Source organism: Sceloporus undulatus, chromosome 7, assembly GCF_019175285.1.
Source record: "Sceloporus undulatus isolate JIND9_A2432 ecotype Alabama chromosome 7, SceUnd_v1.1, whole genome shotgun sequence".
In the NCBI taxonomy this organism is placed as follows: domain Eukaryota; kingdom Metazoa; phylum Chordata; class Lepidosauria; order Squamata; family Phrynosomatidae; genus Sceloporus; species Sceloporus undulatus.
In genome coordinates, this window is record NC_056528.1 from 15,744,005 (window position 1) to 15,768,909 (window position 24,905).

Sequence of the window (24,905 nt, forward strand, 5' to 3'; positions counted from 1 at the left end):
TGCCAGGGACTGCCACCTTAATTTTGCACATTGGCTACAACCTTCCCCACCCAAAAAAAAAAAAAACCTCAACATAGACTGATGTCTTAGGCAATTGCTGTTTCCCTAGTAGAGGAAAGGAGAGTATTGAGAGTGGGTGGCAATGGGGGGTATCAATGCAGTCTCAGATTCCTGCTCAGCCATGCAAGGCGTGAAGGCTGCCCTGAGGTGAATTGCTGTCCTTGTGCGTAGCATCACACAGGGTAGAGAGATGTGCATGCCTTTGTGCACCAAACAGTCCTGTCATCTGCGCTGAGAGATACAATGTGTGCCATCACAACATATATGTTTGTCCCTTCGCTGGCCCCTGTAGAACCCCATGGCATCTGGGGAAGCTAGAAGGTGGGAGAATCAAGAGACAAAAGGAAGAATCTCTTGACACGATGCATACAGTTGTTTATGGAGTAGCCTGGCCTTGGCAGCACAGATGGGGTTCCCAAATTATCTCCCATCCTGGTGCTGTCCAGGTAGCAGATCTGCTTAGCTTGAGCCAGACGGCTGCATATAGTGGCTAAAGACAGTGCCCAACCAAGCCAGGTGGAGAAGAGATCATGAGTCAAAGAGAGAAGGAAAGCTTTCCTCCACTCCTGCTCTCTGAAGGACAGAGTAAGCGAATCTCACACTCCCACCCAAAAGTGTGGGAGTACTGCAAGAGCAGTCTGCTCTGATGTGTCACCGAGGACTAAGGATAAATCTTCTCTCCATCAGAGCTGACACTATGGAGGGTGAGACAGATCTGCCTCCAAAACCGAGCCTCAAGCCTCCATAGAATCCAACCTGGAGAGCATCTGACCATCAAATCGGGATCTTGTGAACAAAAGGTTGGAGGAGTAATGTGAAAGAGGCATGACACAAGAGGTCACAATGGGAAAAAAACTGCAGAGAAAGCTGAACTGAGACTGTCAGGGAGCCCTTTGAAGCAGGAGGTGGGACCAGTAAACATCTCCAAGACATATGCACAGTAAGAAGCTGCAGAAGAAACAGCGTCTATTCTATTCTGCAGGCACACGCATACATAAAGCTTAGGGAAGCTTCTTCTTTGTACTTCATCTCCTAGAATCTCCTGCATAACCACCGTCTGGAGGATTCTGGGAGTTGTAGTCCGTGAAAGGAGATTTCCCACACTCAGCAAAAGAAAGACCTGGCGTAGAGGCTAGGAGGCCAGGAGCGGGGCCACAAAATGAAGACTCTGCCACCCAGTAGATATTCTACCACTTAGAAATTTCCCTGCATCTGCAAATTTCTAGCATTGCAGTCGCTCCAGCCTGAAGAAATACAGTGTAGGCATCCAAAGAAAAGGCTGAATTACCAACTGAATTACCAACAGTGCCTGACTCTCTGCAATCTGAGGACTAGAGGACAATTTCATTTTGGTGGAAGAACTCTTCCTGATGGGGTCATACCCTAATTCTCCACCCCAAAGCTATGCCATAGAGCAAGAGCAGATCTTGGGCTGGAGAGGGCAAGGCTCATAACCCTTCTTTGGAGGTTTTTCAACAGAGGCTGGATGGCCATCCGTCAGGAGTACTTTGACTGTGTCTTCCTGAATGGCAGGATGGGGTTGGATTGGATGGCCCTTGGGGTCTTTTCCAAATCTAGGATTCTGTTCTATGATTCTAAGCTTCTAGCCAACCAAGGTTGGTTCAGGTTACTTGCCCCAAAACTTCAGTCCTTGTCATGGAAGTGCAGAGAGCGAGGAACATTATAGCCATAGCACCTCTTTCTCTTCTGGTTATAGGCTGCTAAAGAAGTATGGCAACACAGAGTAGCCTTGCTGTTGTTCTGAATGTGGGAGATAGAAACCAATAAAATCAATTTTGCATTGGCACAAGGGATTTGCCCAGATGCTTGGGCAAAAGGCAAAGGGAGATCAACACTGAAGAGTGGCTGTAATCTCCTGGGTTGGGTGGCATTCCTAACATTGGTGCGGTGGAGTGACATTTCTACTTCTTGCTTCTGGGCCCCCTCCATCCCTAAGCTCCATTGGTGATCTTGGTCATTTTCGCACCTAACAAACTCAAGTGCTTGGGTTTTCTGCAGATTACATATTTAAAAGGACACAGCAACTGCAACAAGAACAATGATAAAAAATGCACCCCGCCATCAGTGCCCCTGATTTCTCCAGCAAAGTTTGTGTTCTTTATGCGCAGCTCTAAAAGCATCCCAAATATATCTTGCACTCGTGAATCTGTTCTGCAGTTTTTGAAATGTCAAAGCTTCTGACTCACACATGCCTTTATTGGAAAAAGAAGAAGAAGAAATGTTCGCTACATCTTTCATGCTCCCCAGTATCCCACAAGGGATTGATAAATTCCCTGGGAATTGTCTGCAGCTTGCCTATTCTTGCAAAGATAATGCTAGCAAGGAGTAGCGGCAACTAGAATAGCAGTAGACAACACATAACTGTCAGATAGTAACTCTTGTTGGTCCTATTTTTGCAGTTTGCTTCCTTGTTTGTTACATTTATATCCCACTTTTGCTGCAATGGTGCCAAAGAGGAACACAAGGCTGTACTCTAGAGTTGCAATCCCTTGGTAAATTTGTTCTTGGCAAGACAAAATAAGCAATTTTAGCACATTTTCTCCTTGCTGCAAGAAAGTTGTACTTTTCAAAGATTATCCATAGCTCAGAACATATTCTACACTAAATCTGCAGGTGGATTTTTTCATGGAGAATATCGGCATGCTAGTAGCCCTCATGATTCAGTGTTGCCCCACTTTCCGCTTCAGGAAACCACAAGCCATAAATAAAAAAACTACTTACGAAAAGGCGAAGGCAACAAGAGCCCCACTGACCACAATAAAATCCAGGATGTTCCAGAGGTCGCGGAAGTAGGAACCCGGATGGAGAATGAGCCCCAGGTCAATCATCTTTGCAGGAAAGAAGAGCAGAGCAGAAGGCACAAGGATTGCAAAAAAGGAAAATTTCATCTCGGCTGATTTTGAATAAGAATATTTTAACATTGACCAGTGTGCTCAGAGACAGTCTTTTGGAAAGAGCTGGCTTTTAAAAATCCAGTGGGGAGAAAGCAAAACTGATCTGGGCCTGATCTTTGCAGCAACTGAAGTAAGCTGAGGACAAATGGGAAACTGGAGGAGAGAAAAACTGGGACATTTTTAATGCAACTGAAAAGGTAAGATGGCAGCTGATATATTGGACCGTCTCTGCCAAATTGTGACAGTTGGAGGGTACAGGGTGGGCATCTGTGGCAAGTCTGAGGGCCAGTTAGCCAGGGGCCACATGGTTTGCCAAAAATGCAGGGAAAATAGATGATACAATGTACCCAAGTTATATGCGGGCACACTATACATGGCTTTGAGCATATGTGCAAAGCCGTGCGGGAGTGCATGGGGTGCAAGGGGAGGCGCATCCCATTCAGATGAATGGGGCGCTCACCTGTGGTGTGTGCGCACCGCCATGCTGCCATATGCACGAGCCCCATTCACATGAATGGGACTTGAGCATGCGCGGTATTTGGCTTATGCGGGGGGAGGGGCGGAACGGATCCACCGTGTAAGCCAAGAGCACACTGTATATTTATATGTACTTAATTTACATCTTGCCTTTCTCCTAGCATGGGGCCCAAGGCAGCTTACCACAAATTAAAACAAAGCACTGCTAAAATCTGATTACGCAAACCTTGTAAGAGAAATAATTATATTAAAAGTGCAACATTAAACCATCTCACGGTTAAATGCCAGCAATTACTGGGAAAACTAGGATGGGGAGGTACATATGATATGAACCTCTGTCATTCCCTTTTCAGCACTGTCCCCCCAAGGAAGGAAGGAAGGAAGGAAGGAAGGGTATTTAAAATGGAGGAGGCTCATTTGGGTGGACATATATGCAAGGGGAACTAGAGAGAGATTCTTACCTTTATCACCATCTCAAATGTAAAAACACCTGTAAATATGTAATCCAAGTACTTGAGGGCCTAAATCAGAACAAAAAAAATCCGAAGTTAAGAGGAGAGAATAGGAATGTGATATGACCATAAAGAACAGAAAAAGCAGAGGCCTTCTACAAAGGTGGGTTGTAGCAAACAGAGTCATCCCTCTCTAAGTGCAATGTCCAAAGACAGATGGGCGCACACAAAAACACATGGAGGTCATCAAGGAGGGTTTTCTTATGAATAGTTTGCCTTCGCCCCAATAGTCTTTAATGGGAAGTTGAGCAGCAAGATCTGAATATTGTGAACATTCAGCAGCATGCAATTCCTCACCTCATTTCTTGGTGACTCCGCTTGGACGGGGTCTTCGGCCGCCAATGCAATGCTGCTGAGTGCTATGACAATGAGGATGACCATCTCAAAGTAGCGCATGTTCACGATGTAATGGCACAAGCGCCGGATTCTGTAACAGAGAAAGCAAAACATTGCAAAGAAGAGCTGCCCTTAAAGTTATATTATCAAGAGCGAGCTCAGCAGACATATGTTCATCCCAGATAGGAACCACAACCCTTGTGGTGTCAGCAAGCAGCATGCCCCCTTGACTCACGAGAGTCTGTTACTACTGCACCACACTTTACAATTTTTCTGGTCCAGCTCTATGAACAGGTAGACATATTCTAAGGTTCCTTGATGCTCCTGAAAGGTAAAGTCACTGCAGCGCATTGTGAGAAATTAAAATGGACCTTGCTCTGTTATTCAGAAGACTCTGGGGAGCCATGGATGGAGGAAGAGATATTAGCAGAGATAATTCCCTGAGATCTGAGATTGAGAAAATGGAGCTGGCAAATGTTAGGGTCTGGAAACATCCATAACCAGGCCAGTGCTCTCACCCTGAGTTTCCTCCTCTCCTCCTGGGACTCAAGGAAGAGCGGTCAGTCCCTGCAACCTGGGAACCTGAGTCTAGACATGGTTGTAGAAAAGCTGAGATGACTTACGGGTTGGTAGGACTTAAGACGAACATGGAACTATAAGGCAAGATTGGCTTTGGTCCATTTTCCGTCAAGTCATTGTCCGCATCCATGTCTTTCTTCTCTTCCGTTTTAGTCTCAAATTCAACGTTGTTCACTGCAGGGTTGGCAGAAATGGGCAGTCATCAAAACAGGGACTTCAAACCAATTAAAGAATTTTATAGGCAGGTAAATGGATTGAATTCCTCCAACAAATGAGTTAATTAACCAGTTGCATGTTCATCATATATCACTTTTACTATATGTAATGCAATACTAGGCATTGGATAAGAGAAATTAAGGGAGCAAAGTTTGGGAACCATTGGTTTAGTTTAATCTCTGAAGTCATTTAAACAGACTATGAGAACAATCTTACTATTTCTCTTTTGTAAATTGTCTTACATCTACAAGCAAAGTTTCTAACTCTGCTCCGTTCAAGCTGAAGGCTTAAAAGAGAAAGGGCAGCCCAACCTTTCAGTTGAGCTCTCCTTTAAGGAACTGCGTACTTCAGTACTTCCATACTAAACCTCATATTTTGCTCTAAATCAATGTTTTCTGCATGTCCATGTATGTGTGCACACCAAAACACAAACACAGAGAGAGAGATGGAGAGAGAAAGACATGCACAATGGTTCGGAGCACAATGCATCATTTTTTGTTCAACTCTTTCCTCCTTCTTTCCTTCCTCCCTCTCTGTCTATCCCTCTCTTTCTTTTTTGCTATTAATGTTGCTGCTTAAAAAGTGCTGATCTCTTTGCTCCCACAGAGAAAAATCTTGCCGCAGTTGACAATTAAAAAAAGCTGATCGTTAAATGAGGCATCTGTCAAAAGATGACTAAAAAACCTAGAAGGGAGTCAAGGAAATACACACAGACTGCTAGGTGGACTGAACCAAGCCCCAGAAGTACTCACTTGGGATGACGGCAACATCCCCAGGAGGGGCTGTGACAGTGACGGGGATGTTCACAGTGGTCGGTTTCTCCAGAGACGGCTGGCCCATGCGGGTGACGTTCTTCTGGTTGTCAGCATCTTCTGGCTGCTCAGGCACCCTCTGCAAGCAAGTGCTGGGCAAGGTGTGTAGAGGAGCCATGGTCACACTGCCACCAACCTCCGTCTCACATTGACCTTCCCTGAGAGACAAAAGAATGGAGACTCAGCACCAACTCACCTCTGGCAACCCCTTTCAGATCTCCCTTAGGTCAGGCAGAATATAGAGATTGGGCTTTCCCAACTTTGGTCCTCCATTTGTTTTGGACCTCAGCTCCCAGAGGGCTTAGCCAACTTAACCAACCATGATGGGAGCTGAAGTCCAAATCATCTGGAGGACCAAAGATTGAGAACAACTGCTTGGTCTACTATTTATTGACAAGAGCCTCTGACTCTTGGAGAGATGTTAATAAGACAATGAGACAACTCCCATTACCTTCTCTGAAGATGCCAGCCACAGATGCTGGCAAAACGTTAGGAATAAACTCTTCTAGAACAAGGCCATATAGAAAGAAAATGGTCATTGGGAAGAGGAATGCTTAAAGCAGCAGCTCATAGTTACAGAATGCCAACTAAGCAAACAAATAAAAAATGGTAACAGGGACAGAGTCAGATGGCAGCTTGCTAGCAACACAAAATAAAGGATCTCTCTTGAGCCCTGCTGATTAATTGTTTGTGGAATGGAAACAGCTCTCAAGTGTATCATTATAGCTGAGGAAGCACTCCAAAAATCCAAAATCTTTAAGAACAAGCCATTGCAGGTGGCCTCTGGAAGCCAAAATCTATACATCAGCCTCGATCGTCACATCTGAATGGCTCATAGCAACCTCAGGAGAAAACTGTATCCTCGATCTGAGTTCGTATCAAAATATTTCTCCCTCTTCTCCTTCTCTCTCTCTTGCCATACACATTCCCTTCCTCCAGAGTTTAGCATTACTAAGCCGAAACCTCGAGTAATGGTGCAATTTGCTAATTACTCCCGGAACAGAATGGGAAGAATAAAAATCTAGTAGGATCATTAAGCCACAAATGGGAGCAAATGCTCATTTCTGGTTCGTATAAGATTGCTTAATCCTGCAGAAGATTCACCTGCAGGATGGTTCAAATTGTATCACAGCAGAAAAAGGGAAGGCACACTGTCAATCATCTGCGGTCTTTGAAGGAGGCTTCAGATGCAACTGGAGGATGCAAAAGCCTATGTTTATATCTCTTCCTGTATTGAAATGTCTTTTTTGGCTTGCTAGTGCTAATCATAAACCAATAGTGATGGATTCACCTATTCAAGTCCAAGACTTTGAGTGTTTCACTCTTCAAAGTTTGGCTTCAATTTTATGCAACAAATTCATGTTGACGAACAGATTGTCACCTTTTTTTTTCTAAGAGGCTTCTCATTTTTGACCCCTAAAGAGAAAGTGTGTACAACACGGTCCCTTTCATACTAGGATTTAGTGCAGCCAACACCAACAGGGGAGAACTTAATTTCATTTTCCTTTTTTGAAAAAAGAACTAGACCCAAATTCACAAGTCACATTTTTTAGGACAGAAAGAACCTCCAATCGGGGGAGAGGAAGAATGTGGGAGAAAGCAAAACATTGATGATCTGTGGCCACCTGCCCAACTCACCTTGGCTGGTGATTCCTCAGCTCTTTGTCTCCCGCCTCGCCTTCCTTCTCCCCATTCTCCTTGTCCATCGACTCGTAGGTTGAGAGTGCCTTTTGCCGCATTCGGTGCCGTCTGTGGGGTTCTTCCCCTCCTTCTCCTTTGGAGCCTGGATCCCCTTCCCGGTTCCCAGGTCTGGACCCTCCTCGGTGCCGGGAACGGCGCTCCGTCTTGGCACCGTTGACATCTCCATTGCCTTCTTTGGCTTGCCGCTCAGCCGAATGCCGGTGACCCCGGTGGCGCCTGTGTTCCCGCTCAGCTCCTTCTTCCACTGAGCCACGCCGATGATGGCGCCTTCCTCCTTCTTGGCTCCGGTTGCGCTCACTTTTCCCGTCCTTCCCTCCACCGTCACCTTCTTTGCTGCGGCTCCTGTGAGGCCGATGCCGCTCCTCTTTATGGTTTGTGGTGGTTTCCCCATTCTCCTCCTTGGCCGCGCTGCTCTTTTCCTGCTCTCCGGTTTTGTCTTTCTCCCGGTGCCGGTGATGTTTCCTTACACCTTCTGTGCCTTCGGTTGGAGTCACTTTTGCCGGCTCCGCTACCTCTTGCACATCACCGGGACTTAGCTTGTTGACGTTGTTGTTGCGCCCATTGGTCCTGGGCTCAACCACCAAGGGACGATCCAAGTGAGTTTTCATATCGGGACGGATGTGGAGGTTGGTGGCGTAGCGCACTCTTTCCTCTGGGTCCAGCTCACTGTACAAGGCTTCACAGCTGGTCCGGAAATTGTGCATTCGGATCTGGCTGGTCCTCTGCTCCCACACGGATTTTGACTTGGAGGCATTCTGCTGTTTGCTGCAGTTGAGAGGAGCACAGAGAGGTGGGAAAGAGAGGAAGAAAGAGAAACAAAAGATAAAGAAAGAAGGAGGAAAAGGAAGAGGAAAGTAGGCAGGGGAGAGAAAGAGAAGCAGAAGAGGCCATGACCATCCTATTCGACCAACAACACGAGAACAGGGGCAGAGGAGATTCAGGAATGCAAAGTCAAGACAAAATGGTGGCAGCGTGATGGACTGGTCGAATACACAAAAGCAGGTGAAGCTAGTAAGAAAACTTGAGCACTGATATGTCCCCTCTCAGGACTCTGTGGAATCAGGTGGTTTTGAGGACTCCACGTTGCGCAATGAAAGTCATCTCCTTCCAAAGCGTTTACTTGGCCCCCTTTCTGCCTGTTTTTCTCCATTTTTTCCATGAAGCACCCCTGTTACTTTGTGCCATCAACATCAAAACGTTAAAAACCCACAGTTGAACCATTTGTAGGATAATAAATCAGCAGAACATAAATCCCATTGACTGAATGGCTCTGCTCAACACTAACAATAGGATTTTGACAGTGGTCTAAACAGCCTTTGCCTTCTTTGCTGGTGCATGACTCTGCTGGCTCATGTTCAATATAGGAGCAACAATAATAAAGGTAAATAGCCTCTCTTACCTTCCAAACCCTTATTTTCATTGTAGTCATTCCCCACAGCTATTAAAGTTGCTAGACACCTGCCCTGGATCCAATATGGCAACACTACAAAATATCACCTTTACTTGTGCTTGAGGTATGCATTTCAAGCTAGCTCTATTGAAGCCTTGTCCAATTTATACCAGATCCCCAAAGTGAGTCACAGTATTTCTTTTAAAGGCTCTTTTAACAAAACAGTAAGAAGAGAAGCATCACAAAAGATCCATAAAAGCAGCAGAAAGAAGTGAGCAAGAACACTCAGAGGCACAGGGACTACATAAAGCCCAGCACAATTGAAAGAGCAAATGCAAGTCTTGTAGTCTAAGCAACTTACTTTTAAAGAAATCGCTAAATAAAATTGGCCAGTGGGGAAAAAAGTTGAGGTTCACTTTTCATTTAGGCACTTTGAGCATGTGAAGATACTTCCATGGAAAAAAGATCATCACATGTAAAAGCTACAGTGCAGACAGGTAAGACATCAGCTGCATCCGCACTGCAGAAATAATCCAGTTTGACACCACTTTAACCACCATGGCCCAATGCCATGGGATCCTGGGATTTGTAGTTTGTTGTGGCACTAGAGCTCTCTGACAGAGAAGGCTAAATGTTTCACAAAATTACAGTTCCCATGAGCCACGGCAGTTAAAGTAGTTTCAAACTGGATTATTTCTGCAGTGCGGATGCAGCCACGGTCCTCCCTGTGCAAGGATTAATTATAGTTATTGAATTCGGCTACTGCAAACAGGGGAGAAATGTATTCCAGTTGAAACTGTACTGACACTCAGAAATTATATTCTTGGTTCATTGTGGCATAAGTATTTATGGACATGATAAATTTATTCACTTTAAAGACAAGAAGACATCCCCTTGCTTTTTGGTGGCAGGTGGGGTCTTGTTCCACGGCAGACTTACAGCACTTTGTTCAGCTGGTGCTATATATACACACAAGTGTGTGTTTGTGTAGATGTGTGTACACACACAGCAATTAACTTAAAAGGGCAAAGGGGATCCCTTTGGGACTATGAGCCAAACAGAGCTAAAAGGCCACAGGGGAATATAAAGAGGCAGAATAATTCAGATTCTAAGCAGTTAGTAGTATGCTTTTTTGCATTCTCCAAAAGGCCTGGGAGACTCCGGGAGTTTTATCTAATCTGCATCTGCTCCAAGCACATTGCCTAATTTCTTTATGCTTTCTTAGTTAACTTTATACTCCTCCTTTCCACCTGGCTCTGCTCCCATAAATCCCATGAAGCAGGTGAGAATGAGAGAATATGCCCAACTGGCTCAAGATCTCCTGTTGGGAACTTACACTCTGGTCCCAACATCTCTCAACTCTGGTCCAACATACTGACCATTAAACCACACTAGAAAGACTGACCATCATTCTCACCCACAGCTCTTCTCTTGGTTGTGGTTGCATTCCCTTGGTCACTTTGCCTGCCCCTTTTCTTGGGAGGTTTAGACAGTATTGCCAAATGCACACCCAAAGTTGTACATTACTGCAATGCTAGTAATTTGGGGATTAAAGGAAAATTTCATTGGAAGGAAAATTTGAGGGAGCAATGCCCTCATTTTGCCTTTCCCCATAGCTACAACCCTGGCCTCCACACCTCTGTTGAAGGCGCATTGTTCATTGCAGAGCCACACATCCCTTTTATGTGCATCATGCCCAGTACAGGCATGAAGCTTCTGGTTGTACCTAGATGACCTCTCAGGTCCCCTTCCCAGCCCTACAAATTTAAACATCACAAGAGTCAGAAAGCCTTCCGTATCCTCAGTTCCATACAATTCACATGATCATTTCATATATTCAAGGGTCTCTTTTGCATGCCATAGGACCCAAGTTCAGTCCCCAGCATCTCATCTAACAGATTAAGGGAAGGATGCTTCTTTGCTTGAGATCTTTGGAAAGATGCCGCCAAATCAGAGGAGATAGCACACAGTGAAGGACACAGAAAGAAAGTTAAAAGGAAAACAGACAGACAGACAGACAGATCTCCTACCTTCTCCAGTCAGAGTCAACCGAAGGGTCTGTAACTCAATGGCAGAATATGTGATTTGCACGCAGAAATTCCCAGGCCTGATGCCTGGCATCTTCAGGCAGGATTGGGGAAACTTCTTCCCTATAGGGATGCTGCCAGCTTAGTGTCTACAATACTGAGCTAGTTGGCACAGTCATAAGGCTGGCCTCAACGTCAGGCCATTTTCTGTAGTCAGAGGTGTAGCAACCCTCAGGGACTTGGAGGAAGGAGTGATCCCTCCTTCTCAGTCAGTGTCAAAGATAACCTTTACAGTCAATGTTGAAATCTGTGAAAGTCTGCTTCCTTTCAGTTAGTTTCAAAGGTGCTACAAGATCCCTTTGCATACTGATTCTCCAGACAAATACAGCTATACCTTTTAATTCTTTACATTCAGTGCTAGATGGACTCAGTCTATTCTCGGTCTTACCTTCAGCTCTGTCTCCCATCAGTTGGATATGAATTAATAATATTAGCTGTGGCCAAGAACCTACATCGCCATTTATGTTTCACAACTTTACAATCTGTTGCTTTGCTGCAGAAATGCAATGAAATGCTACTAGTAAGTTGTGAAGATGCACATTTGGGTACCAGCAAGGGTGCAGCAATGTGCATCAGCCACTTATGATGTGCGCTGGGAACTTGTAATGCACCTTATGCACTTCTGATGGGCATTGGGTGCTCCTGTTGTGCTCCAGCACTTCTGGGCCCAGTTTCTGGATGCACTTTGGGGAACTCCCTGGGGTGTTTGTTGTTGTTGTTGTTGTACTGATTTATGGAGACCCTAACATGGGTTTTTTCTGGGACTGAGAATATTTGACTCACACAAGGTGACCCAGTGAGTTTCCATGGCCAAACAGGGAATTGAACCCTTGCCTCTAGAGCTGTAGTCAACACTCAGTCATATCCCTCTGGTCTTCCCTGAAGTGTATTGATTCCCATTTCACATTGGGCCATGGCATGCCAGTCAGTCCACCATTGCGCAATGATTCAACACCTTGGATACCTCCTTCTAAAATCTTGCATGGATTCATCACCTGACATGAACTTTTACATGACTGCCATTCTGGAAAGTTGGGGACGGATGGGAAATTTCATTTGGGGGGGCAGAATTCATATTGGAAGGTTCAATGCTCTCATTTCACCACCACCCTTCCATAGTACACCTCCATTAGTTGAGAAGAAACCAAACCAATCACTTTGAATCAAGACAAACCACAGAACAAAAGCACAAAGGTTAAAAAGGAAGAGGAAGGAGACTCGAGCACAGAAGTCATGCAAGCGCATGGATGGATGAAGAAAGGAAAAGACACACACACAAACCAGAAACTCACAGGACAGAACTGCTCCAAAGCGACTCACAAGCATTTACAAAGGCGCTGCTGGTCCACTTTTGATTCCATCAAGTTTTCCACAATGAAGCCGATGACTTAAGCGAAGGGGGAAAGGGGACGGGGAGCGAAGGACGGGGAACTCCTTGTATACGCATATGTAGATATATAGGTAAGATATATATCATTAATCCATTTACTGTATATTTGTACACAGAGGGGCAACTCACGGTGAATTTACGCTGGAGACCGACGAGCTGCGAGATACAGTACCTCGAGTTTGCTTTACAAAACTGCACATGCAAGAAACAGAAGAACAAAAAAGTGAGAGAGGGGGCAAAGAAAATATATAAAAGCCTTCCCCGGAGAGAATTCGGGGATTTGGACCCGCTGGGCTCAGCCTGGACTGTAAACCTAAAAAAAAGCAAGGAATGATCCCATCTGCTGGTTGAAAAAGGGAAGGAAGACGAAGCCAAGGAACCTAAGAAAACTGAAAATGAAATAAAAGGGAAACAGTGCTTGAAAACCCATCAAGAGATATCAAACTGAGATGCTTTGATCACATGTGGGTCATGGGTATTTATGTTGTTGTGTGCCTTCAAGTCATTTCCGACTTATGGTGACCCTAAGATGGAGTTTGTTCAGAGGTGGTTTGCCATTGCCTTCCCCTGAGGCTGCGAGTGTATGACTGGCCAAAGGTGACCCTTTGGGTTTCATGGCCAAGCTGGGGATCAAACCCCAGTCTCCAGAGTCATAGTCCAACACTCTCTAACCACTACACCACACTGATTCTTACATCTCTTCATTGAAACAAATAAACATCACTTTGTGGGTAGAGTGGTAGAACATGCTCTAGTGAAGCAATTCTCACTGGGAGTTCTAGGTTGGGAGCTGGAGTTCAATTCCTATAAGCTTCAGCTAGCAGGACCAATGGTGAAGGATTCTGCAAGCTGATGTCTGGAAGCAGTGGTTCCCAACCTTTGGTCTCCCAGGAGTTTTGGACTTCAGATGTCCCAGCCAACTTGGCCAGCGGTCAAGAATCCTGGGAGCTGAAATCCAAAACACCTAGAGGACCAAAGTTTGGGGACCACTGATCTACAGCCTCCCTTGGTTGAGAAGCGCCACTCTAACATCGGGAACCCAGTGAATAAGACTTAGCTCAAAGAGCCTGGTTCCCAGATGTTTCTGGAACATCATGAAGTTACAGGAGCAAACTCAAGTTGTGCTATAGATTCATTTAACTTAAGCCACTCTGCCAAAAAAAAGGGGGGGGCACCCAATGCTGACAAAGAAGAACAAAGATAACAACTGAATTCTAGTAGAAATGTTACCTTAAACACAAGAAAATTAAAAACACAGTTGAAAGGACAACAATAAAAGACACAGCTCTGGCTTCATGGTTGATTAGACCAGTGATTCCCAAACTTTGGTCTTCCAAATGTTTTGGACTTCAGCTCCCAGAAAACTTGGACAACAGTCAAGAGTTCTAGGAGATAGAGTCCAAAACATCTGGAAGACCAAATGTTTGGAAACCACTGGGTTAAACCCTCTAGGAAAGGAGGTATAGAGACATGGGGATGGCATTCCACCAGATGTCCATCAGAGCGCAGCAGGATTGAGAAGATGTTCAATATTTACTTGCCCAACCTCCTTTGCTGAGATCAAAAGGTAGATATGGAACCTCTAGTAGAAGATACTTTGCTGTGGACTAGCAAGGCTTTCTGACTCCTCATGGTTTATTAACAGCAGCAGTAAATTTGGTTTTGTTGCAGGGGCTGCAGGAAAATACTCTATGTTATGTTCAGTTCAGTAATCCAAAACAAATTCCGGGGGGGGGGGGGGGGGTGTGGGGGAAAAAAATATTTGTACGCATCTTTGTTTTTCTCAGGGGGGTAACTTTAAAAATGTGATTAATATATATATAGCTGGGTTTGTTAGTCTTTAAATCATGGTATCCTCATAGTATTTTAATGCAGAATGGATATGTCTGGCTGCATCTACACCGCAGAATTAACATAGTTTGATACCACTGTCACTGCCATGGCTCAATGCTATGGAATTCTGGGATTTGTAGTTTTGTGAGATATTTCGCCTTCTCTGTCAGAGCGCTCTGGTGCCACAGCAAACTATAAATCCCAGGGTTCCACAGGATGGAGCTATGGCAGTTAAAACAGTGTCAAACTATGTTAATTCTGCAGTGTGGCATCAGAGTATTTCTGTATTTGCAACATGCTCTGGTTTGTGGATCTCTGGGATTTAACTAAAGAAAACCTAAATCCCATTAACCTATGGACTAGCGATGTGAAATTCTTTAAATCCTGATTTCCCCGGCATTTTCTTCCCATCCTTGTTTCGGTTTTCTGTGCAAAGAATAACATGTGCGCATTTTGAGCAAAGTCCCCATCGACAGCATTTTCATTGCAGGAAAAAAGCATATCATTTATTCACACTCAGTGCTGTTTCACGCACAAAAATATCATTTATCACATCGTCGGTCCTAAATGTGGACGCTTTCCAAACCGGTGTCCTTTTTGAAGATTTCGACAATCTTCTCACAATGGGAAGAAAACGGCCGAAATTACTCATTCTTTCCTTTGAGAACTAAACTAGTGAAGAATTACACCTCTACTTTCCTCAAGAGTTCAGCAAAATGTCTTTCGATTCTTTCTGCAAACTACCCATGTCTTTAAAAAAGAAAACTCCCCGATAGGTTCCTGCTCTCGCTATTTTTCTTGAGACAGAAAATTGTTCACTATCTCCAAGAGAAGAACAACTGTTATACTTACCAACTTGAATAATGTTTGGATGGAAATGATTCTGTAGTGTCAAATGTCCTACGCTGGCAAGAGGATCAGCAAGGGGACCTTTGAGGTCCTTCCAACTTTTCTCAACGTATGACCCACCTTCAAGGGATGCGTAACTTCCACATTTACGGGCACAACTTAATGGGCATGATACAACAGGTCAACCCCATTGTATTTTGTCTACTAATCCAGCCCATTCCTATCTAAACTACCAGCTCTTGTGGCAAGGTTTCTGGAAAATACTATTGTTGCAAACCAGTCTAAATGCCAGTTGGGTTGCTGTTGGGCCAGATCTTCCAAAACGGCATCCAATCTTCCCATTCCTTGCCCAAGGCTCTTGGTTTGCTTCACCTGAACAGGACAATGCCAGGCTGGGGGGGTCAAATGGGCCTTTTGGCCCATGCATACAGCTCTCAAAGTCATTTAACCCAGTCACCATTTGCAGCAGCAAATCTTATCCTCTTGCATATCAACAAAAGCTGGACGCCTGCAGGTTTTCCATCCCTGGACTATACTAGTAGGACATCAACTTTGCATGGTGGAAGTCGCTGGTTCAATGCACCCCTAATGCCTCTCTGGTTAGACACAGTTTTTTTGCAATGTCCGCACTGTTCTGGAAATACTGTAAATGTAAAGGTACTGCTCCTACTGTCTTGCTGCAAGGAGTGTTGAAAAGCAGGACTCCTTGAGGAGTGGCTTGCATCTTTGCAAGCAATTTGACTCTCCGATTTGTTTTTTTATGTGAAAAGGCACTAGAGACATTTTTGCACGGATTGCACAAAGCAAGAAGCCTTACGCGATTCAGATCCTCCTCAGCAGGCTGTCTTGCTGTGTCACAACAGCCTGTCTCAACCATAAAGGAGGCACAATTGAAATTTCGTCATGTTCTTAGTGGAGGAGGAAAAAAGCTCAGAGTTACAAATGTGCCACCTGTCTAAGTGTATTATGGGTGAGTGAGGTTGCAGTGAGAATAATAAAAAAGCTGCCCAAAACAAAAGTAGGCATGTTTGATGGGATGCAAAGACCTAAAAGGGATTTTATAACCAAGCTTATCCAGCTGAGCTCCAGCCAACCTTGCAAAATTGTGAGTCAGAGGGAACTCAAGTCACAGAGGAAATGCAGGGAGCCAGACTTTTAAAGCTTGAATGCTTTACTGTTGCACTGAAAAAACACAACCCTGCAAGGTCAATTTTTCCATAAGGTTCAAGCTTCCCCTTCCCAAGTCAAGATTGTTCTGTATTTACAGACTGGATTTCTATATTAGCCAATAGCAGAAGCCTTGTGAGCAGTTCACAAGAATGCATCAATATGACAAAACGGTGTGGAGTCTAATGCAGCCACTGGTTTTAAAGGAAAAGTCAAGCCCAGAGGAGAGGAGGGCATTAGGGTGAGGATTTAAGACGCAACAACCTGAAAGACTACAAAGTCTGGGAGAAGGCATTAATCTTGGAAACAGACCAGGATGAGCAATTGTGCCAAGTCTGGGAGTCAATTTTTGGGTCCTAGCTCAATCCTTTTTCATTAGGACAGTTCAGGATGATAGCCAAAATCAGATAAAGGTCTGGAAACCAAAGCCTATGAGGAGCAACTTAGGGAGCTGGGGATGTTTAGCCTGGAGAAGAGAAGCTGAAGAGGTGACATGGTAGCCGTGTTTAAATATTTGAAGGGATGCCATGTTGAGGATGGAGCTAGCTAACTCAGGTAAATTGAATGTCTCCCATTCAATGGTATCTTTGCAACATGGGCAGAGGAAAGTTTTCCCAATGGAAATGGCAAAAGGAGGGTCTTTCATGAGGGAATCCTAATAAAAGAGAGTTGTTGAATTATTTTCAAGAACTGAAATTCTGGGTCTCTCTTTTTTAATGAACCTTCTTCCTCTTCCTCTCAGATCTATGCTCCTTCCATAAGATGCTGCAATGAAGGGGTGTGTGTGTAATGTGTCACTCGAGTGCGATATGCAAGGCTTTGCTCAGATCATAGGAAGCCAAGAGTGGAAGGTGACACGTTCACAAGAAACAAACTGGCATCACATTTCCTAAGTAATAAAAGGAACCCTTACGCTGCTATGGAAATGTTAGCTGCCGACAGAGGACTAACGTCTGCTACCTCCTTGGCCTTCTGCAGGGCGAGTTTTTGGTTGGTAGCTTCTTCCATTTCCTCTTCATCCTGTTTCAAAGACAAGGGCGCATAGCATATCAGTCAACAGGGTCACGCTTTAAAACAGCAGTTCCCAAACTTTGGGTCTTCCAGATGTTTTGGACTTCAGCTCCCAGAATTCCTGACTTTTGGCCAAGCTGGCTAGGGCTTCTGAGGGTTGAGGTCCAAAAAACCTGGAGGACCAAAGTTTGGGAATCATTGGTTTAAATTTTTAAAATAAAAGAAATACGAAGTCAAGATGACATATCCACCTTATAAGGGGAAAGAGAAGAACCTAAAAGGAGACCACTAGGACAAGGAAACCACTGGGATCAGCGCAAGAAGCAGAGCAAAAAATGGTGCCTCCATCACCCATCCGAGTCAAATTGCATAGTGTGCAAACCCAGGCAAGTTATTTTGGTACATGAGGAAGAAAAGATGACAACAACCTTTCCTTATTCCTTATGGTGGTTCTGAGGCCTCCAAAAACCCTTCAGAGCTCAACATGACTGCCATACCAGGCTTTGAAGGGAAGGAACTTTCCCCGCAGTAATGGCTGCTGCTCAGAGGGGTGGCTCCATGGAGCAGCCATGCCAGATCCCAAATGAAAGGCACTGTACACCCCAGCAATGCCTGGTGCTGTGGGGGGCAGTGCTATGACTCCAGACAGCTGTTTAGGGTTTGGCACAGCTGCAGTTGTGCCAGCCCCGCAGTGTGCATCCCCCTTTGCAGTGTCATCCAGTGCAGTCTGCACCCACCACACACCCCTAGTGACACCACTGGGAAGTAGACCAAGTCTACAAAAGCTCCTGCCACAATCTCTTTCGCACAGTTATCTCAAGTATGCTACAAGATCCCTTTGCATACTGATATTCCATTTCTTATTGAGAACAGCAAGGATTCTTTCCATGGCTGCTATGTGGCCACATTTCGGGAGCAATTCGCTTCCCTTCTTCAAAATGCAGCAGGTAAGTGAACTACTTGGATCCCTCCCGCCCCATCCACTTCCCTCGTGCAAAAGACCCCAGTGATTTTCAGATCCATGGCCTGAATTAACTGAGAACCATTTCAAAGGAAGCTGCGTGATTTATCAGTGCTTTTGGTCCCATCAATATTTCATTGCCCTCCACCACAAACACTAACAAAGTCAGCTTTGCAGCCGGTTGGCTCCTGAAATATTCACAAGGAGAAATTTAAAGAATTTTACAAAGGAAACAGCCTAAACTCCTCCTCCTCCTCCCTCTTTCTCTTTTACATACTAAGGAGTTGCTCTTCTGTTTTGGTTTTCCAGAGACAGAAACCCCCTTGCAAGTCTTTTAGCGTTCTTCCTTAGTAGACAATCAGAAACATGAAAGAAGAAAAGGTTGCAGGTTGTGGTTTTAAAAGAAGCAAGAAGTAGCTTTGATTGCGAATTGGCTGTGGCTTACCATGAAACAAAATTAAGTAACATCTGTGCGGCATCTGGGGAAAGTTACTTTTTGGGGCTGCAACTCCTAGGATCCCCCTGGCTAGGATGACCAAAGTCACACTAGCCGTGGAGTTGCAGTTTATAACTTCTAAGTTTGCTTCGTTTTGGTCCCAATAGAAAGGAATTGGAGAATTTATGGGCATTTTGTGGCCAAAAAACCTCTTTTGTGATTTTGTCTAGGAGCTGTAGTGGGGAAGGTGCAACCCTCCAAGGACTCCTGGGGAACTAATGCACCCCATAGCCTCTCATAGTTGCCCATCTATACGAAGCTGGAGACAGTTCTCTGCAGGTCTGATTAGATCTCAAGGGCATGTCATCCAATACAGAACCATGTTAGAAGAGCAAAGGGAATTTCAAAGGGGAAAAGATTCTGCCAGCTTCCTTTGATGGAGGAGGAACAGTGCCAAGCAGCCCCGCCACTGCCAACCCCTCCTGAGAACCTCATCTCTCTCTCTCCCTTTCACTCACCTTGGTCAGCTCTTGTGCGTTGGCAAGGTTGTCCACCGCAATGGCCAAGAAGACGTTCAGGAGCGTGTCTGATTCAGCCGCTAAGGTTCTTAAAAGGATCTTCACGCATGCTAAGTTAAAGATACGTTTTCATGCAACACAACACACCCCAAGATTTCACACCGAAGTCCAAGGGGTGGCCAGCATCTCCAGAAATTTGTTGTTGTTGTTTTGCCTTCATGTCATTTCCAAGTTATGGCTTATGGCTAACTTAAGGAGCCACATCACTGTGTTTTCTTGGACAGTTCCTTTAGGTCTGCCATTGAGACTGAGAGAATGTGACTTGCCCAAGGTTACCAACTGGGTTTCCATGGCTGAGTTGGGAATTGAACTCTGGTCCCTAGAGTAGTCCAACACTTGAACCATTATGCCATGTTGGCTCCAGACATATTATTTAAAAAACAACAACTACATATTACATACAAAGTAGGCCATGTTTTCATTAAAAGTGGCTTATGTAAAAATATGGACATACAATTGACCTATTTCAGCACTGCAAAGAATCATGGATTTGGAAAGTACCTCAAGGGCCAGCTAAAGGCTTCCCAGTGCTAAAACACTCCTCCTAGGTGGGCATCCAATATTGAGTTAAAGATCTCCAAAGGAGGGCAGTCCATCACCCTTCTGGTCTGTTGAATAGTTCTTACCATTAGGATGCTCTTTTTAATGTTTCAGTGGAATCTTTTTTCCTGCAATTGGAGTCCATCCAGTCATGTCCCAGTCTCTGGTATGGCAGAAAACAATCTCACTCCATCTTCTACATGGCATCCCTTCAAATATTTAAAGACGGTTGTCACAACACCGCTCAATCTTCTCTTCTCCAAGCTGATTGTGCACAGCTCCCTCAACCATTCCTCCTAAGGCTTAAAGTCTATTCTTTTTACCATCTTAGTCCCTCTCCTCTGGATATATTCCAGTCCTAGCTGAACTATGTTGACCAGAACTGATTATTCCAGGTGAGGTCTGGCCAAAGTAGAGTGGTGTTTTTACTTGAAGAGTCAGTGTGATGTAGTGGTTTGAGGGATGGAGAAGGACTCTGCAAGACCAGGGTTTGAATCCTTGCTCAGACACAGAAATCCAGGGGGGACCTTGGCAAGTCACACTCTCACAGCTTCAGAGGAGGCAAGGGCAAAGCCTCTCTGAATAATCTTGCCAATAAAACCCTTTGAGAGGTTGGTCGTAAGTCAGAATTGACTTGAAAGCACATAACTGCCACCTATTACTACCTTGATCTGGAGAAGCAGATTTCCCCTTAAATAAGTCTAGGCACATTTAGCAGGTACAGGTCCCTAATTTTTCTTCCTAGTACCTGATATGGGATATGTTCACTCCCCACTCCAAAATTCAGGATCAGTAGCAAATGGTACCACCGGAATTTAGCAGCATTGAGAAGAATAAAAAACAAACCCAAATCAGGCTTTGAATGCATCATATCTGCTTGCTGTAGACATTCAGTGGTGAAACTACAAGCCTTTTAGGGCAATCCTTTGCTTCCTTTAAACAGGGTTTTCCTATCTGTCATTAAAAAAAATCAGCTTTTGGGAGTGTTATGAGGTGCAAAAAAAGCTTTAGGGAGACCAGCTTATTTTCTTCCCTGCTCTCACTGCTTTGCAGACAGGATCTGAGTCCGGAGTGAAATGTCTCCAGTCGGGAAATTGTCCCCATTTCTCTTTTCAGATATTTCCGCCTCCGGCTCCCAGCTCAAGCTGTAGCTCAGGGCCATTCTTCTTCCCTTAATACCGTCTCATTATCGCAAGCCGTGCCCATTTGCGCTAGAATATATTGGCCGGAGTCCTTCTTCTCGCCTGCTCGCTTTGCATTTCATGTCCTGATGCTTCCATTAAGGTTTGTTGTTTGGCAGTTAACAAGGGTGAGAGAAACCACTGGAAGGGAATCGAGCTCTGGGAGAAAGGTTGGCCCATGCGCATCTGTGTGTGTCTGTGTAATGAGCATTAACAATGGCATTGAAATGGAGGAGTGTGCCACAGAAATGTAGGGCACAGTCTAGCAACAAGGGGAAGAAAGGAGAGCAGGATGCAGATGATCTAGCGAAGGTGCAGAAGAAGATCAGATGAGAATCTGATTTATTAAAACAATTAAAAAGCCTGACACCAACATGTTTCAGGGCACAAATGGCCTTTATATTTCCAGAAGATGAAAACTTGGAAGTGTAAAGCACTCTCCTCATCATCATCATCCATCATCATCCATAATCATCATCATCATCATCATGGAAGTGTGTTCTATGACCAATAGACATGGCTGCTGCAAAGCAGAGCCAAGGGCTGGCAAACATTTGCCTCTAAAAAGCCAGTATCTCTCGATCTCACATTAGATGCATTCACATTTCCTAGCTAACTTGATCGTCTCATTTTCTCTGGATGCTTAAACTGTATTTCTAAATTCTTAGCCAACTGGTCAAGTCAAGTTTCAAGAAGCTTGGGAAGGAACATTTCAGGACTGGGGCAGAATTCCTATTTGGGAGGAATGCCCACATCTTGGCTCCAATCCATCCCCAATAAATGCTCTTATACAAGCTTTGTGTACATCCTGGTGGAGAGGTGGCATATGGATAAAAGTTATGGTTATGATTATGATTATTAATGCACCTGGCAGGGAAAAAATCATGGAGAGGTGATGAAGTTCTAAAACCAGGACAAAGCAATGGCCATTGAAGTATCTACTTGTTTCAGAAAGGGGATGGAGCCAAGAAGTTTGGCCCCGGAAGTATAAAAAAGCTCATCTGCAGAAGAAGTGGGGCTCTTTTCATCTGCCAGGATTTACCACTTGCAAACTATAAATTTGAAAGACATTTCCACTTTTCTCCCTCTGTTTTTTTTTTTGCTTTGCAGCTTTATAAATGCACCACGCTTTGAACAGATCCCTTTCACTTGAGATGTGTAAGTGCGCTGTGGGCTGCTCCTTTTGCACTTCTTTTGGAATGAGCCAGGCATAGCCAATAACAGCCACTTCAAGCAAAAGAACGGAAGAGATGGCTGAAATAATTCTTTAAAAGCCTCTTTCTGAAAAGTGCGGCTCTTGGGCGAAATTATCCATGGCACAGCTATAGAATTTTTATGAGCGGGCACAGCATGGCATCCCTGAAATGTGAGGATCTGGGAGGGCTGGTCCGCTACAGTCCCTTGGGTGCCAGGAAATCTAAATGATCGACTTCAAATGCTTAAGAGATTAATGACTGTTCATTAGATCCAAACCCTTTCTCAGCTCATCTGTAATTGAATTGTAACTGGGAAATGTGCTTCCTTCTTTGGGATTATGGGTTATCTCTTCAGCCAGAAGCTTCTCCTCGAATGAGATCTGCTAAAATGAACGACAAATCAACACATTTGTATTCTTGCTCAGAAGGTGAAAGCAGCTGGTGGATCCTATGCCAGTAGTAGGATAGTCAATCCATTCCAGGTTTTAGTCGGAACAGTAAAGGAATTATCAAAGGGAACAAAACTATTTTGAGGATAGTTTTGTGTTTCTAGGATTCAAAGTTGGTACTAAAACCCAGGATGGATTAACTGACCCACTGACATGGAAGCTATGGAGGAAGAGAGGGATATAATATGAAAAATTAGGAGTCTCTGTGGCCTAAAAAGAGGTGGCTGGCAATCCTAATTCAGCACTGACTTGGATGAATACACTGCAGAATTAAAACAGTCGGACACCACTTTAACCACCATGACTCTATCCTACAGAGTCATGGGATTTGTAGTTGGACAAGGCACCAAAGCTCGCTGAAAGATGAAGCTGAATACCTCACTATACTATAAATCCATCGGGTATGCTTTGATTGAGAGTTCCTGCATGGCGGGGGGTTGGACTGGATGGCCCTTGGGGTCTCTTCCAACTCTAGGATTCTATGATTCACTCCACAAAATGGAGCCACAACAGCTCAAGAAGGAGACTCGACCACACTCTGAAGCAACATATTCCACCACTGAACAGCTCTTACCATCCAGAATTTCTTGCTAGTGTTAGGATGGAATCCTTTTTCCAAATTAAGACTAACAAGAAACATCTGGGTTCACATCTGCCTGGCATTGAGAGAGAGAGAGAATGAGAGAGAGAGAGAGAGAGATCCCCTCCAATCTAGATGCCAAGCGGGTTTGAACCCAGGTGCTATATGGCCTCCTTGCTGAATAAACGGGTCTCAGCCTGCTCCAATTTTCAGCAGCCGAAGCTCTTTGAAGGCTGGTCTCTTCCCTTTTCACACAGATAACCATATTTCACAGCAAATCAATATCCTCAGCTAATGGCATTCCAGTAACTTTCACCCGCTGCCCATTAGCAGGTCGCTCCGGCGTCTGCCCACACGTGGGTTGGCCGGCTGTGCAAAAGGCCATTAGCAAATCAAATCTCAACACTGCAAGGATACAGTTACCAAACAGCGTCAGGACAATGAAGTAGACCGAGGAGAACATCCCGGAGTGGACGCCCCCTTGGGATTCAATCCCCTGGTACATCACTGCGTTCCAGTCCTCTCCGGTCAGAATCTGTAAAGTTAATATGCAAGGGAAGGAGGGAAAAAGTGATGGAGAAATTTTGTTTCTTGTCCTTGCTATCCAACGCAAGGCTCAGAAGCTATAAGGGAGGATGATTTCTCTATAGCTGTGCTATTACAACAACGCTCTGATGAAGACGGTTCTTGAATCTGGTTCCCACGCTCTCTCTGGGAGGTTGGGAAGGACACATTTTATCCGGCAGAGACTTTGAAGTAGCCGGCTAGGTACCGGCTCCATCCTTCTTCTTTGTGACGTTGCCGCTGCCATTTTATTGTTTGCACTCTGGGTAATTCTGTTTTGTATGAAAGAGTGCTTGTGTGAGCAAACCGCTGATAGGACGGCCCTTTGTGTTTATACAGTCGAGAGAAACAAAGAATCCGCAGTCCATCTAAATGCTAATGCTTCACCCCTTGGTTTTTTTGTTAACTGTCTAGGGCAGGGGTTCCCAACTTGTGGGTCAGGACCCCTTTGGGGGTCGAATGACCCTTTCATGGGGGTCGCCTAAAGCCATTGGAAAACACCGATTTAATTACAGTTATGAAGTAGTAATGGAAATAATTTCATGTGTTTGGGTCACCACAACATGAGGAGCTGTATTAAAGGGTTGCGGCATTAGGAAGATTGGGAACCACTGGTCTAGGGCTATAATAATAGGGTTGCAAGGTCAGGGCTATTCCAAACTCAGAGATTTCAAGCCCAAGCCCTGAGAACTAGGGATGACCCATAGCTAATGTCACAATGGACAGGCCCTGGTGATGGTTATGGTATCGTGTGATACTTGATACCATAAGGATCAACCAGACTGGCACAGAGTATGCCATAGGGTTGTGAGGCCAGGACTATTCCAAACTCAGAGATTTCAAGCCAAAACCCTAAGATCTAGGGACGACCCATAGCTAATGTCACAGCAGTGGTGTGACATGGGTCAACTCTTTGAATCACATGATGCTTGATAGCACAAGCTTCAACCAGAGTGGCACAGAGTATGCCGTTCTTTACCAAGTCAAAGAAATAAGGAGACTGTATATAGACACCTAGGTCCCAAATGCCTTAAAAGCACCAGATCCTGTCTGATCTTAAAAGCTAAGCGGTTTCATAGACCTGG

General features: G+C 44.7%; 1 protein-coding gene across 7 annotated transcripts in view; it reads right to left on the minus strand.

Annotated features, from left to right (window-relative positions):
- LOC121936315 (voltage-dependent N-type calcium channel subunit alpha-1B-like) overlaps window positions 1-24,905 on the minus strand; it is a 167,238-nt gene that overhangs the window by 41,446 nt on the left and 100,887 nt on the right. For 6 of the 7 annotated variants that reach the window (XM_042478450.1, XM_042478447.1, XM_042478446.1 and 3 more), the window contains 10 exons: window positions 23,674-23,791; window positions 19,251-19,318; window positions 17,238-17,344; window positions 12,605-12,667; window positions 7,546-8,373; window positions 5,848-6,065; window positions 4,924-5,053; window positions 4,262-4,391; window positions 3,914-3,973; window positions 2,803-2,909 (listed from right to left, as the gene is read on the minus strand). In XM_042478450.1, coding sequence (XP_042334384.1) covers window positions 2,803-2,909; window positions 3,914-3,973; window positions 4,262-4,391; window positions 4,924-5,053; window positions 5,848-6,065; window positions 7,546-8,373; window positions 12,605-12,667; window positions 17,238-17,344; window positions 19,251-19,318; window positions 23,674-23,791 — 1,829 coding nt within the window. The remainder of the gene's footprint in view (window positions 1-2,802; window positions 2,910-3,913; window positions 3,974-4,261; window positions 4,392-4,923; window positions 5,054-5,847; window positions 6,066-7,545; window positions 8,374-12,604; window positions 12,668-17,237; window positions 17,345-19,250; window positions 19,319-23,673; window positions 23,792-24,905) is intronic. The other variant, XM_042478448.1, reaches the window with a different exon arrangement.